General features: G+C 42.3%; 1 protein-coding gene across 2 annotated transcripts in view; it reads left to right on the top strand.

Moving 5' to 3' along the window:
• Positions 1 to 13,889, top strand: part of GNB4 (G protein subunit beta 4) — a 30,512-nt gene extending 16,623 nt beyond the window's left edge. Inside the window, exons 3-10 of one of the 2 annotated variants that reach the window (XM_062498910.1) lie at positions 3,400 to 3,438; positions 4,118 to 4,224; positions 5,076 to 5,139; positions 5,862 to 6,024; positions 6,208 to 6,274; positions 6,415 to 6,616; positions 7,775 to 7,991; positions 9,136 to 13,889. In XM_062498910.1, coding sequence (XP_062354894.1) covers positions 3,400 to 3,438; positions 4,118 to 4,224; positions 5,076 to 5,139; positions 5,862 to 6,024; positions 6,208 to 6,274; positions 6,415 to 6,616; positions 7,775 to 7,991; positions 9,136 to 9,242 — 966 coding nt within the window. In that variant the 3' untranslated portion in view covers positions 9,243 to 13,889. Of the gene's footprint in view, positions 1 to 3,399; positions 3,439 to 4,117; positions 4,225 to 5,075; positions 5,140 to 5,861; positions 6,025 to 6,207; positions 6,275 to 6,414; positions 6,617 to 7,774; positions 7,992 to 9,135 lie in introns of those variants that run through there. The other variant, XM_062498911.1, reaches the window with a different exon arrangement.
• The last annotated feature ends 106 nt before the right edge of the window (positions 13,890 to 13,995 follow it).

Below are 13,995 nucleotides of genomic sequence, written 5' to 3'. Positions count from 1 at the left end.
CTTCATGTGTCAGGGCTGCTCATTCAGTGCCATCCCAGGAGAGCTCTGTCCTGTTCTCACTTCACACTCTGTGCAAAGACAAGGTGGGGGTCAATCAATGCTGTGCCACTGGGTATCCATCCCTTCCACCAGCTCTGTAGAGGATACAAATATTTTTTAGTTAAAATACTATTTTTTTTTTGTTCCAATGTAAGTTTTATTACAGAATTACACTGCTAAAAGGGGTACATAATTTTTCAGTTCTTCCTCTGCATGGTGTGTAAAGACTTTATCATTATGTTACGCTGGGGGAGACAGTTAAGTCTCTCCAGTCTCTCAGTGAGTCTGGTTTCATGCAAAATTGTGAGAAGAAAGAGCTACCAGGAAAGTTAGAAGGCTTAGACTGTGCTGTAGGAATGTTTGCTTGTTTTTTGAATTTTAGAGCATAAAAGTCTGATTGGCTCTTGGCCAGTGACTCCATTTTGTGGCTTAGGTTGATTTAACATTTCTTTGTAACTCTACCACCCAAACTTGTAACTGGATCGATCAGATGTAGCTGAGTAACCATGGTTATATTTGCCTTTGGTGTCCCTTGGCTCAGCAGTGGCAATTGGTGATTGCCTCTTGGCATCTGAGTGCAGGCTTGGATACCTTGTGCTTAATTCTAACTTCAGATTAATAGGCAATTAAAAATGCTTCAGACTAATAGGCAGTTAAAAATGCTTAATGTCTGTGAAACTTTCTGACCAAATAATTCAATTTTATTTTTGTGGAGATGACTACTATCTTTCTTATTAAATCATTGCATAGTTTTTGTTTGGAATGGGTAAGAGGACAGACACAGGATCTGAAAAATACGGGTTTTTAAGTGTCAAGAAATCTACTGGGCTGGTTATTTTCAGGAGTTATTTTTGATGTACACCTAAAAAGAGATGAGGTCACTAGCAGCATTTGATATTTTATGTATAGCTAGCATTTTGCTTTCTTAGTTGTTGACAGCTCTTGGGTTTTGTCTGATATTTCCTCTTAACAGTATAATCACAGAAGATTGGCTTTGTGCCTGGAAGTGAGGTCCAGGTAAGGTTGTACCTAACAGCATCCTAAGGTGTAGAAGCTGCAGTGTGGAGCTGCTGATTCCCTGATGAACCTCAGTCTGCAATATTTTAGAAGTGTTTCGTGACTTTTGATTTTATTTTTTTCAGTATCTAGGTGATGTGGGCACCTGTGTCTCCCCATGCAGCTGGAGCTCTGGTTTGTGCACAGCCAATGAATGTACAACCTGAGACTGCAGAAATTTTTAGTGCAGGAAGTTGGAGCACTGAACAATGAATTGCCAGATATCTGTCAGATGACTTGATGGTTAAAGTTAATTCCTAGTTCTGTCTGTAATGAAGTTCCCATCTGATACGTGTGTCCTCACTGTGAGAACTGAAATTGAGGATAATCATTTTTAGGAGCGTTGCTTACTTGGCACAGTGTCATTTGAACCAGATATTTTGGACAAATAACACACTATATTTAAAAATATACATGTAGTTTGGGGAAAAAACTGCAGTCTGAAGTGTGTGCTATGAAAGTCTGGAGGCTGCACACTGATCAAGCAGATTTTTCTCACAAATTTTTCATTGCCTACTGCATGAACTGAGAAAAAATCTGCAGTTACACAGAGGAGCTCATTTATATTTTGACACTAATGATTCTGTTATGATGATGCATATGTAGAAATACAGTTTCAAGGTAAGAATTAAAATAGCTTGTTGAAACTCTCCTTTTCCTGCAATGGACAGCCTCAAACATAGGAGATTCTAATAGCTTGCTCTTAAAGATTAAAAAATGCTTTGTTTCATTCAGATGGCATTCAAAATTCATTTTATGTTGAACATTTTCAACTATTTCAGGACAAATCAACAAACATGTTTAAAAATCCAGTGTGTTTCTTCCTGTGGATGAAATAAGTCCTGAGTGCGAAGGGATTTGCTGCTCTGGTATTTTAAACCCCTCCTGATTCCAGACGTCAACATTTTATAAATATTTCTACAGTTCAGACATTATAAAAATAAGTTGAGATGACTTAATCCGCTCTTAGGCTTGCTTTTTGGGAGGAGAGCTATAAAGGGTGGTCAAAATAAACATGCACTTAAGAGAAGTTAAAGTTGCAATGTCAAGTAACTCTCAAGCAAGAGTTTGGAAAAAATTGAAGATCCAATCCTGAACATGCTGAAGCAGTTCCAAATGTGTGAGCAAATGTTTCTGCTGCTACTCTCAAAGGGGATGCTGCCATTCCTGCACAGACTGAACTTTGGAGGGACACAAGGAATGCTGGTGAAGAGGCACCTTTTTTTTTTTTTTTTTTTTTTTGGGTACCTGCTTCTGTGGTTGCACAAGTTGGAGAAATTGCCAGGACTTGAGAGAGTTCTGTGGCTGGTCCTTCAATACAGCTGTTGGTAGTTTTTTACTTCAACTTGTGCTGCACAGTTCCTGTCTAACTTGAAGCCAGTTTAAGCCATTTTCTCAGAAGGAGGTGCTGGCCATGTGCCTGTTTCTGTGTTCTGGGGACAGGCCCTGAGCTGCAGGAGAGCAGTGCAGTCACAGCTGTGACTAAAAACAGGTCTTGCACAATCCGTGTTGCAGGTGAGGCTCAGTGGAGCTCACCTGTGTCAGAGCTGCAGTCTGGGACTCTGAATTATGCAGATGAAAGTTAAGTCTGATTTCTAGGCCAGGTTGAATCATATGCAGGAAACAAGTCCTGTGTCCATAGAGTCTGAGATAAGAAAAAAACCCTGGAGTGTGTTTCTGGAGATCTGAGCACCACCTATTCCTTGAAATGGGCAAGGGTGTTACTGGGTCATTTTTTCCCTTTCAGTTTGTGTCAGGTACATAACCACTAAGCTTTGGTAATCCTGCTGTCTGTCCTGCTCCCCAGATCCTGCCTCTGCCAACCAGCAAGAGGGTTAATTTGTGCAGGAGCCTCGTGTGGCGCAGAGCTTGCTAATCCTGTGTAATATGTGGTTGCTTTTCCAGGTGGATCAGTTCTTCCCTTGTGCTCAGCACACCCTGAGCAAGCACATCCGCCCCAGGGAAGGAATACAGGGAAAAGGGTAGGCTCTGGGACTTCAGGATGGCTCCAAATGCCTTTGAATCCCATAGTCTGTAGAAAGGGAGATTCAAAAGCTGCTGGGGCGTGACCTTTCTTAAGTCCCTCTTCCCTCCACTACCCCTCGTTGTGTGACATTGCTTTTTAGGTTCCTTGCACAATAAACCAGTTGAGGGTGACGGAAGGAATGTTAGCATGTTAGTTGGTGGTGGTATGTGGCTTTGAGTGCGTTGAAATTTAGCTCAAGAGTTACTTTTCCTTTAGACCCTCTCAGTTGATGCTCAGTGTTGCCTTTTCAATTCAGCTTGTTCCATTTTTTGTTTCAGGATGCCAGGAAAGCCTGTAGTGACACAACTCTTGCTCAGGTATGTTCCTGTTCTTTGTGTAGGCTGTTACTTGAGAGATAAATCAGTTTATGACTCTAGCATGTTCCTGTTCTGTTACTGAAAGAATAAAGTGAAAGAAGCCTTGGGAAACATGTAGTGTGTTTACAGTTATTTAAAACTAAAGAAAGCCCCACCAAAGAAAGCCAAATAAAAGAGCAAAAGAACTCAACCAGTCAAAACCCCCCCCACCATCTTAATGGATCCTGCTTCCAGTTTACCTTTTAAGTAACATATGTTTATTGTGTCAAATATATTTAGAAATACTTAAGAATATTTTAAAACAGGATTATTTTGCATTTAAAGTTCTGCCATGCTTCAAAAAGTAACAGTGCAGTAAATACTGGAGCATTTTCTTTCATTGATTTTAAATTGAAAACTCTGAGATTTAATAATCTGAAATAGTCTTAGTATAATGTAGAAGTATTTTGAAAGAGTTTCCTGAAGTTTCATTGTAGCCACTGTGAAGTGTGTAATGTCTGTCTTCTGTAAAATCTGTTTGTGTCGGTGTTGCTGGGTGTACACCAGTATCCTATTTTTTAATGGTTTTTATTGTGTGCCAAGATAGATAATATTCTATCAAAGTTCAAATGTATTTTTGTTCTCTTGTGCATTAAAAATAGTTCCCAGTATCTCAGGGGTTTGTTTTGTTTATTTGTAGATCACAACAAGTCTGGACTCCGTGGGTCGGATCCAAATGCGAACCCGGCGCACGCTCCGAGGTCACTTAGCCAAAATCTATGCCATGCACTGGGGATCCGACTCCAGGTTTGTACAGGGGAGCCCTGGACCTGCCAGTGGAGGGCTGGAGGTCACACTGGCACCTTTGGGTTCATGTCAGGTCCTGGGAGCCTCATGGAGTGGTGTTGGTGCCCTTGCAGGGCATCACAGACCACCACTTCTGGGGGTTCAGAGAAGAGGTACTTTGCCTGTTCTTGCCATAGATATTTTGCCTTCTCCTTCTTTCACTTTTAACTGAAGTTTTTGGGTCTGTTTAAGCAAGAGAGTATTGTGGTGAGGCATATTTTTTGGAATGCTGGATATTGTACTTTCCAGGATGTTGAATAATTATGTAACTTCTGTGGTAGGGATTTAAAAACTTCACTGACAAATTTTTATTTCATTGAAAAAACGATCCTTTTGTATGTAGTGGGAACAGTAACTTGGAGTGTTGTTCTGTTGCCCTTAGAGCAGCTGATGGTGAGATGTAAACACTGCCTCGTGGTCTGCTCTGTATCGTGTCCTCCAGAGAGGAATTAATCTAGAATCTGTTCTCAAGATTTATTTTTGCCTAAATTCCTTATTTGCTTTTGTGCAACTGTGTAGTTGTATGAATAATGAAAGTAGTTGTGAGAAAATTCATAAAATGTGTTTTCAGTGAGTTGTTTGCTTGTGTTCATTTTTAATCATGAGTCCCCATGGGATTCCTCAGTCAGGTGATATGGAGATCTTTGCAGACTTTTCCCAACAAATGCATCCCTCCAATAAAAATGGAAAAGCAGAGTGTCATAAAGAAATTATGAAACTTCTGAATCACTTGATAATCATGCATGATGTATGTCTGTTTTGAGATTTTGTTTGGTTTATATTAACATATTTTATTTTCTGTTCATATTTAGGCTACTAGTCAGTGCTTCTCAAGATGGAAAATTAATTATTTGGGATAGTTATACAACAAATAAGGTAGTTATTTATAATCCTTATTAATAATTTATGTATCAGTTGTGTGTTTTAATGGGCTTATATCTGTTTTTTACCATGGTTGCAAGGCAAAAATATCAAAAGCAGTCTTTCTCATTCAAACAATCTCTTTTTATTCCTTTCATGGCTAGGTGAGCGCTAGAGATGTGTTGTAGGTTGTGTCTCTGAAGCAATAATTAATTACATAGTAATGTGTAACATTTTCACTCTTACTTTGCTAGTGCGGTAGCTGTAGCTCTCTGCCTGTGTGGTGTTGCTTCTAAAACTAAATTGGTTTTGAATTATAGAAATATGCAACCTCAGAATTTACAAGAGTGCTTTGGGTTTGAGGGCAGAGGAGGGAGAAGGAAGAAAAACAGCTGTTAGGGAAAAGCTTAGGTGGTGTGGAGTGGAGCTGTGCTTCTGTAACCTGTGCAGTCTCCATGGGGATAACCATCCCACCTTACAACCCACAGTTTAAAGATGTAAAAACGGCGGACAGAGAAATCTTAACTAGAATGAACAAACACTGTAAATGTTTAAGTTTACGATAGCTTTGCTAACAACGTACTGAAGGTACCACTGGTACCTGTGCCCCAGGAGGTGTGAGTGTGTACAATGCAGAGTTGGATGTGACATGCTGTAAGCCCAAACACTGGCCCTGGGGGTGGCCCGTGCCCCTGGTGCTGGTGTGCTGTGACCAGGAGCTGTGTCTCTCTCTGCAGATGCACGCCATCCCCCTGAGGTCCTCCTGGGTGATGACCTGTGCCTACGCTCCCTCCGGCAACTACGTGGCCTGCGGAGGCTTGGACAACATCTGCTCCATCTACAACCTGAAAACCAGGGAGGGCAACGTGCGAGTGAGCCGGGAGCTGCCAGGGCACACAGGTGAGTGAGGTGTGCTCTGCTCCACCTGCTGTCAGTGCCCCAAGGGAAACGGTCCTGCCCCGGGCTGGTCAATGCATGTGCTGGTTACAGACTGGTTGTGGGAGAACTTGGACGCTCTTCTTGGATTTTAACCTTCAGTCATTACTCCTGGGTCAAAACCTTACACAACTGTTTTGTTCTTAGGATACTTGTCCTGTTGTCGCTTCCTAGATGACAACCAAATTGTCACTAGCTCAGGAGACACCACTTGGTGAGTTTTTGAGCTCTGTTGGCCTTCCCCTACCTCCTCTTCCTTCCCTTTTTTTTTTTTTTTTCTCTCCAGTGCCTTAATTTGTATTTAAAACTTGAACTCTGAAATAATGACAGATGTTGTGTTAACTTTGTCTGCAGTGCTTTGTGGGATATTGAAACTGGCCAGCAGACCACCACATTCACTGGGCACACTGGAGATGTGATGAGCCTCTCTCTGAGTCCAGACATGAGGACTTTTGTCTCGGGCGCCTGCGATGCCTCCTCCAAGCTTTGGGATATCCGTGATGGAATGTGCAGGCAGTCGTTCACAGGGCACGTGTCAGACATTAATGCAGTTTGTGTAAGTGATCCTCCTGTTTCCACGTGGGAAGAAAGGGGGAGGATAAAGGCTACATTTACATCAATTCAGCTTAGAGTCTACTGAGCTACCTTGATTTAAAATCAGTTAGGTAGGGCAGAGAATGTTAAATTGTATGTAATGGAGAAGGTTGTGTAATATCTTACAATCTGCTTTGTAACTGAATTATTATTGCCATTATTTGTGATGCACTGTGCTGTTCTGGAGTAGTTTCACTAAAACACTAAAAATAGTGGTTTTATTCAGTAACTGAGATACCACTTTTTTAATAAGTAAAGAATTGACTAGGGAAACTTTTTGAACCATGGCAATATATTAAAATAAATAAACGCTATATACTGAGAGTGTGCAACACAGCCAGGCATTCTCATCCTAAAGTTTTCTGTTGAACAAAAAGAGCTTTCAGTGAAATCTTCTGGAAGGCAGTTAAAATCAGTATTGATGTTGAATATTCCCTGGAATAATTTGGTAATATTTAGAAACTGGATTATATTTCCCCTCTGTCATAATAACACTGTGTTCTGATCTGCAAGATCCAGGCTTTGGTAAATAGGGAAAGAAATATAAGTTGAAGCTGCATCTGTTTTTGATAAACATGAAAAATTGTTAAGGCTGAGAAAATACCAAACTCATGACCACTACAAAAATGCAGTTCCTATACTTAGACCTGGACCCTGAGATGTGCTGGGCTGTCTCCATTCCCATTTCAATCAATATTGCTGTTGAGAGAATAACTCGGATTTGGAGTAGATTTTTTTTAGGAAATTGATTTGCTTGTTTGCAGTCTTCTCTCTTGGCTGAGCCAACCTGACTGACCAGCTCAGGATGGAACACTGTGTTCCACTTCAGCCAGGATGTGCAGAGCTGGGGTTTGCTTCGTTTTGTAGGAGTCAGTAGCATCCCCTGTGGTTCCTGTTAGAGCACACACAGCCACTGCCTGGCTACAATTCCAGACACTCAGGTGTCCCCAGTGCTGTTCCAGAGATGTTCCCTCGCATAGCTGTGTACGTGCATTTTTCAACACGCAGATACTTGTCAAAAACAAACCGTTCTGCCTTTGTCTGGTGAAATAATCCTGTGATGTTGTTCAACTAAGGCATGACCAATGTATTTTTTTGGTGTCCCCACGAACCCTTGCAGTTTTTCCCCAACGGCCACGCGTTTGCCACGGGCTCTGACGATGCCACGTGCCGGCTGTTCGACCTGCGCGCGGACCAGGAGCTGATGATGTATTCCCACGACAACATCATCTGTGGCATCACCTCCGTGGCCTTCTCCAAGAGCGGGCGCCTCCTGCTCGCGGGTTACGACGACTTCAACTGCAACGTGTGGGACACCCTCAAAGGGGAGAGGGCAGGTGAGGACACGGCCGCTGGCAGCCCTGCGCAGCCAAAATCTGTGCCGAGTGCAGAGCCAGGGCATTGCCGGTGCTGATGGTGTGGAATCTGCTTTTTAACGCTCTTTTCTCTTGAAATAGGATCCTTTTATTGCATCTGGTTATGTCTTCCAGAAGTTACGCTGCATTTCAGTTCCATCTCTGTGGTGTGAGCTGTAAATGAGTCAGGAGAACTGGCCTGTTCCTGGGCTTTACAGATCTCTCTACTGGGAGATCCCAGCTCTTGAGGCTGAGGAATGCCCTCCAAAATTGCATCTACAATCAACGTGTATGGAATTAAGTAGTGCAGAATTACACATTTGCATTGACTTCTGCACCCATGAGTGGCAGTAATTCAGATGTAGCTACAGGAATTTTTGCTTTGCATTTCCTGCTGTTGAAAGAGAGGGAAAGTGGAAACTTGTGGTCCTTGAATCAGTCACTTTTGTCAGGACTCAGCATGTTTATATAGCACAGTTATTTCTTTCTCACTTCTTACAGTAACTTAAGTGCTTGGGCTGATTCAGTTCTGAACATCAGTTCTGCAGTTCAGACTGAAAATAGATCTTCCTTAGTTCTGTTAGACCTCGGTGGGAAACCTTGGGAGGGCAGACAAAGGCAAAAAGAGAGGTTGAGAGAAAACAGAACCAAAGTAGAAAAGGGGCAGGCTAGTGCTGCTCTTACGTTTGTCACAACATATAAGAGATTTGTAATCCCTAGGGTTTGCAGAACTTGGGAACTCAAGGTAGTTAATGCATCCAGGGCTTTGTCAGGGTACATCACACTGGATTTCAGAAGTGCTCGATGGCTGAAATTGTGAACAGCAATGTTCACAGAGAGCCTGAGTAGGGAGAAGGACATCTATGGGACAGGAAGAAGTCATAAGGGGAGAGAGAAAAATGGAGGCAGTATTGTGTGTAAGATGTTTTTGCATACCTTATTGTTAGTTTTTTTTATAAGGCTGTTACAGTCTGTGTGGTTCCTCAGAGTAAAGACAAAAAGGAGAATTAAGATCTTGCATTGTATCTTTTTTAGTACATGTAAGACTTACCTGGGAGATAAGAGTAACAGCTGAAGTGCTTGACATCTTGCAGACACTAAACTTCCATTGCTTCTTCTTTTCCAGGTGTCCTGGCTGGCCATGACAACCGTGTCAGCTGTTTAGGTGTTACTGATGACGGCATGGCTGTAGCTACAGGGTCTTGGGACAGTTTTCTCAGAATCTGGAATTAACTGGGAGCCAAACATGTACATTCTCCATTTGAGATCTGGAGAAATCAATGCTGCAGCCTATAGCTGTGAAATAACATTTCTACCTTGTATTTGCAGGTGAAGTTTTTCTATTCACTGATTATTACACAAAAAGGCTTTCTGTAAACTAGAAAAAAAAATCAAGTGGAGAAATAGGGGAGGGGGGAAGAAATCACTGACTTTTTAAAAGGGGCCAGCACACATAATCATGGTGACCGACAAACTAAGAGCCAGTCTTTTTGTTTTTGGTGGTTTGGTTAGATTGTCCTTGAAGGGTTTTCGCTTGTGCTCAGTCTGCTAATCCTGTACTTTTTTTTGTACATAACAGAATATACACATTATAGCAGCCAATCATGTAACATTTGTCTGTATGTAAAGAAGTATGTTTGCATTTTTTAAGGAACTACATTTATAGCTTTGCTTTTAACCCGAGATGTCACTTCTGAGTTTTTGTAATGGGTGAACTAGATTGCTGTTTTAAATGTTTTTGTGAATTTACTGTAGATAAAGTGAAGCCAATGGTATGTATGTGTTTTTTATAATGGAAGGCATTTGAGTTTTTTTTAAAGGCCCTAGAGACTCCCAGTTATTACCTACCGCCTTATTCACTCACTTCTTGACCTGCTTGCCTATTTTTGATCTGGGGGGTTCTTCCTTCAAGCCAGTGGTTCCTGGTTCATCCATTGGCAGTCATGACCTCCAAACACCAAGGAGTTAAGGGCAGGTAGACTTGCACCAACAGCAGAAATAATTGGAAAATAAAATAAATCCAGACGTTTTAGCTTCCTCCCTCAAGGTTTTCGCATCAGTTCCATGCAGTCCGTGGGTACAGAAGCCAAGTGGCCAAGTGCTGTGGCCAGCTTAGCTCTGGCCAGAGGTGTGGGTTTGGCTCCTCCCAAGCTCCAGCTGATCTGCACTCACAGGGACTTGGCTGCTGCTCAGAGTCCAGAGCAGTGTGCAGAGCTTGCTCCTTCCACACCAACTGAGAAATTCAGGAGGACTTTGCTTAAACTCCTAAAGAGAATTTAACTGTGCAGTTAATTGCTTGTAATTCCCCTCCAAATTCAGGGGTTGCCAAAGCACACCACAGCCAAAAGTGCTTGTTGTCAGTTCTGTGCAGTGTGAATTACCAAAGGAATTGTCTAACTTAACTGCACCTGTGTGACCCCTGAAAACCTCCCAGGATAACCTTGAGGATGGGTCTGTGCTTGTTCTGTGTGGTCACTGAGGGCTGTGCCGTGGGGGTTTTGAGATGCCAGATGTTCTGCAGCTCCAGCACTGTAAATAGCCATTTCTGTTCCTTTCCTGATTTGATTCTGATTTTTATGTCAGTTGCTTAGAAATCTCACCAAGTACTGTGCAGAGACAGGAAAATCATGTGACTGATGCCCATTTGAAACTGCCCAGGGAGGTTGCTTAACTTTTTGGTGCCTGGCAGCATGTCTGCACTCATGGTGGATGTTCCCTTGGGAATCTGAACATCTCTGGCTATTTTGAAATGGGGAATTACATCTGTTGGCTTAAGTGACTTATTTTAAAGATAACGTGAATTTTAAATCACCAGGTTGGAAGATGATGTTAGTCATTATTCATTGGAACTGATGGGGAGTCTGGATGTCTGTGGGTCAGGTAGGAAAGAGAAAGGCCCAGAATCCTGTAGTATATCCAAATGGATTTCTGGCTGAGATGACTTGTGTGAAGTTTCTGACATTTTTTAAATTTCATTACTTCCAGACTGTGCCTGTAAACTCGCCATGTCTGTAATGGTGAAGGTGCCAATAAATGTACCAGTCAATCACGGTAAATTCACTTGAAAAATCAGAAAAAGGCGCTTCTTACACTGGAGAAGGAACATTTCCTAACAGCAGCCTGTGGTGTAGGACCAAAATCCCGTTGTATTGTGTGTCACAGGAATTCCTCAGTGTTTTGCTTTGTGATCTGTCTGCATTTATAGAACTGTTATGGAATTCTTGTAACTCTCTTAAGTGAGCAGCTCTTTGGGATCTCGCAGACTCCGTTTATTTTTTAGTGGTGCACTTGATTATTTTTTTTTAACTCACAGCTGCCTTGAGTGAATCATTCTGGAAATTTATTACTAAGGAATTTTAAGAAAATATTCTTTTTCTAAAAAAATTATTTTCCATAGAAGTGCGTTTTGAACCAGTTTCCTAGTCAACACCTTTGCCAAGACAGGTGCCATTTTTACATTCTGGTATTAAAACTGGTTTCTACTTGTGAAACTCCAAAACCAATTTTACAGCTGTATATAACTTTTCTTACCAGTTCAGGTAAAGTCTGTGACAATGGTAATGGCTCTTGTACAGGTATTACTGCAAATAACTTCACTGTTATTGTTGGATGGCTGTTGCCTCTTGGATTCAGCTGCTTTTAAAATAAATACTAAGGAATGCCAACTACTTGCTGAGGTGTCCAACAGCATCACAGAGCTCTGCCTGCCTCTGCTCCTTGCTCACCCCAGGTCTGAGGGGCTCCGTGTCAGCACACGAGACCTGGGAGAGGCCCGAGCACAAGAGGGGAATCGGTGGCTGGTGCACCTTTGGAGCCTGTAAGAAGCCTGTGATGGATCCTGCCCAGGTGATGTTTGCTGTTCCATTACTGCCCTGGCTGTGGGGTATTTTTCAAGCCTGCAGATTCCATTACCACAGGTACTGTGTGGTGCCACAGAATGACTCGGGCTGTGGCATTCCCTTCTTCAAATGACTGGCAGGGTCCTCTGGAGGTTGATGCCCCAGCTAAAGTGGAGGTGGCTTTTGGTAAAAGCTCAAGCTCCTCCTAAAATAAGGAAGGTAATAAAATTACACTCGATAGGTTTTGCTTAAAAGGTTTTACCCCAGCTTTGAATTTCAAACAAACTGGTGTGCGCCTGCAGTTGACATGGGCCCAGGTGTGCAGCATGAGTGGGCACATCTTCACTGGTTTTAAAAGTTCATAGTCAGACTACATCCTTAGCTGAATTTCAAGTAAGTTGTGTCATTACAGAACTGGAGTAAGCAAGAGCATTGTGCCAAACAGTGGCAGAGTAACTCTTGCCCAGCCTCTCTTCTAAAGGCAGTCTGTTATGGCTCAGGAAGCAGAACCATGCGCTTGGTGTAACAAAATTTATTTTATTCTGGTAGAGTTTGCCAGTATTTTCTAATGTGATAGAACTTTGCAGTAGAGAGTTCTCCCTTCAGGCAAGTGCCCAGCCTGGGCTTGTTCCTGTGTAGCCTTGGATGGCTGTTTATTGGTGGAGAAAGCTGTTTGAGATTCTGGAAACCACAGAAAGCTGCTGTGGCTTCGTGCTGATGCTTGCTCGTGTACTTCAGTAACGGGGCCTGGTTCCATCTGTCTGCAGCCCTTTTCCTTCCAAGCACTGCTGTCCTGTGCTGTGCTGAATGCAGAGCCATGGCAGTGCTGGCAGAGCCGAGAGCTCCGTGCATTGACAGGATTTGTAGCACTCCAAAGGGAATGTGCATTACAGAGGCTTTTCCTGCCACATGCCAGGGCCTGACCTTGCCTTGGCAAAGCAGAGCTGGAGCAGCAGCAGGGCCCAGCGTGTCCTTACTGTAATGTATGGGATGGAAGTAGCTGACTCCTTCCTTCGGTTGTGTAACCGCTCCTCCCATGATGAAGTTCACATTAATTACTTTAAGGTGGAATGAAAACATTGTGAAAGCATTCCAAGAGTTGTAGTCTGTCCTCTCTGGGGACACCGTCACCTCCACTAGGTTTAGTGCTGTGCTTTAAGATGTTGGTGAGAGTTTTGGCTAATTGGACTAGTTGGTATCAATGGTTGTGTAGCAGAATGGCTGGTTTTGAGATAGCATTTCCTGTCCAAGTACTTAGCATGGGTTGATGGTGCACTGTGTATCCAGTACTCTGGCATGCATGCTGGTCACACTCCTACACTTCAGAGGCACCAGAGCCTTTTATCCAATTGCTGGTTATGTAAAATACATGCAGAATGTTAATGCAGTGTTGTTATGGTAAATGTGTGAACAGTGTTACTAATTGATATAACTGATAACAGATTACATGTGCCTGACATTCTTATACCACACAGTATGTTTAGGTTTTAACTAATATGGACTTCGGTGGAATAGTCTTAGGTATTTCAAGCCTTTGTTTTACTTACACAATGGTGCTCTCTTTGTGTCTTTTTTTTTTTTGTCTTTTTTTTTTTTAATAAAAGCATCTGAACACTTCTAGTACATATTACATCCAAAGGAGTCCAAAGCAAAGTGCTAATTTTGCTTTGCCTTTAGTTCCCAGCATCTCTCATCAGCTTTGTTTGTTTCGTTTTTACTTGTTGCTGACTACTTCGGAAAACTTTGGTAATGTTACCAATTATGAAGTGATTCTGCACTGCCTTTGGATTGTGTATGTATTCAGAAACAGTCTTAAAGCTTTTATTTAAGCTATTAAAAAACCAGGGACTTGTGCCATTTGTTCTTTACCAGTGCTGTTGTAAAAAGACTTCCCTGTGACAAAAAAAAAAAATCACTTGCTATGAACTTTGTTTATAGCTTTTTTTTTTTTCCCCACGATGGATCTTTTTCTTTGTATTTGTACAGTGGCTCAGTGAAAGATGTTGCCATGAGTTGATATTGTAACCAATAAACAAGTGCTTTTAACCAGCTTGGCTCGGCTGTCAGTGTTGTATTAGAGAGCCTCTGCACTGAAAGTGTTCCTGGGATGGGGATGGAGCAGCCACAGAGCAGCAGCTGGGACCTGT

This window comes from Cinclus cinclus, chromosome 10 (assembly GCF_963662255.1).
Source record: "Cinclus cinclus chromosome 10, bCinCin1.1, whole genome shotgun sequence".
Classification (NCBI taxonomy): Eukaryota; Metazoa; Chordata; class Aves; order Passeriformes; family Cinclidae; genus Cinclus; species Cinclus cinclus.
This window is presented reverse-complemented; position numbering and strand designations above follow the sequence as displayed.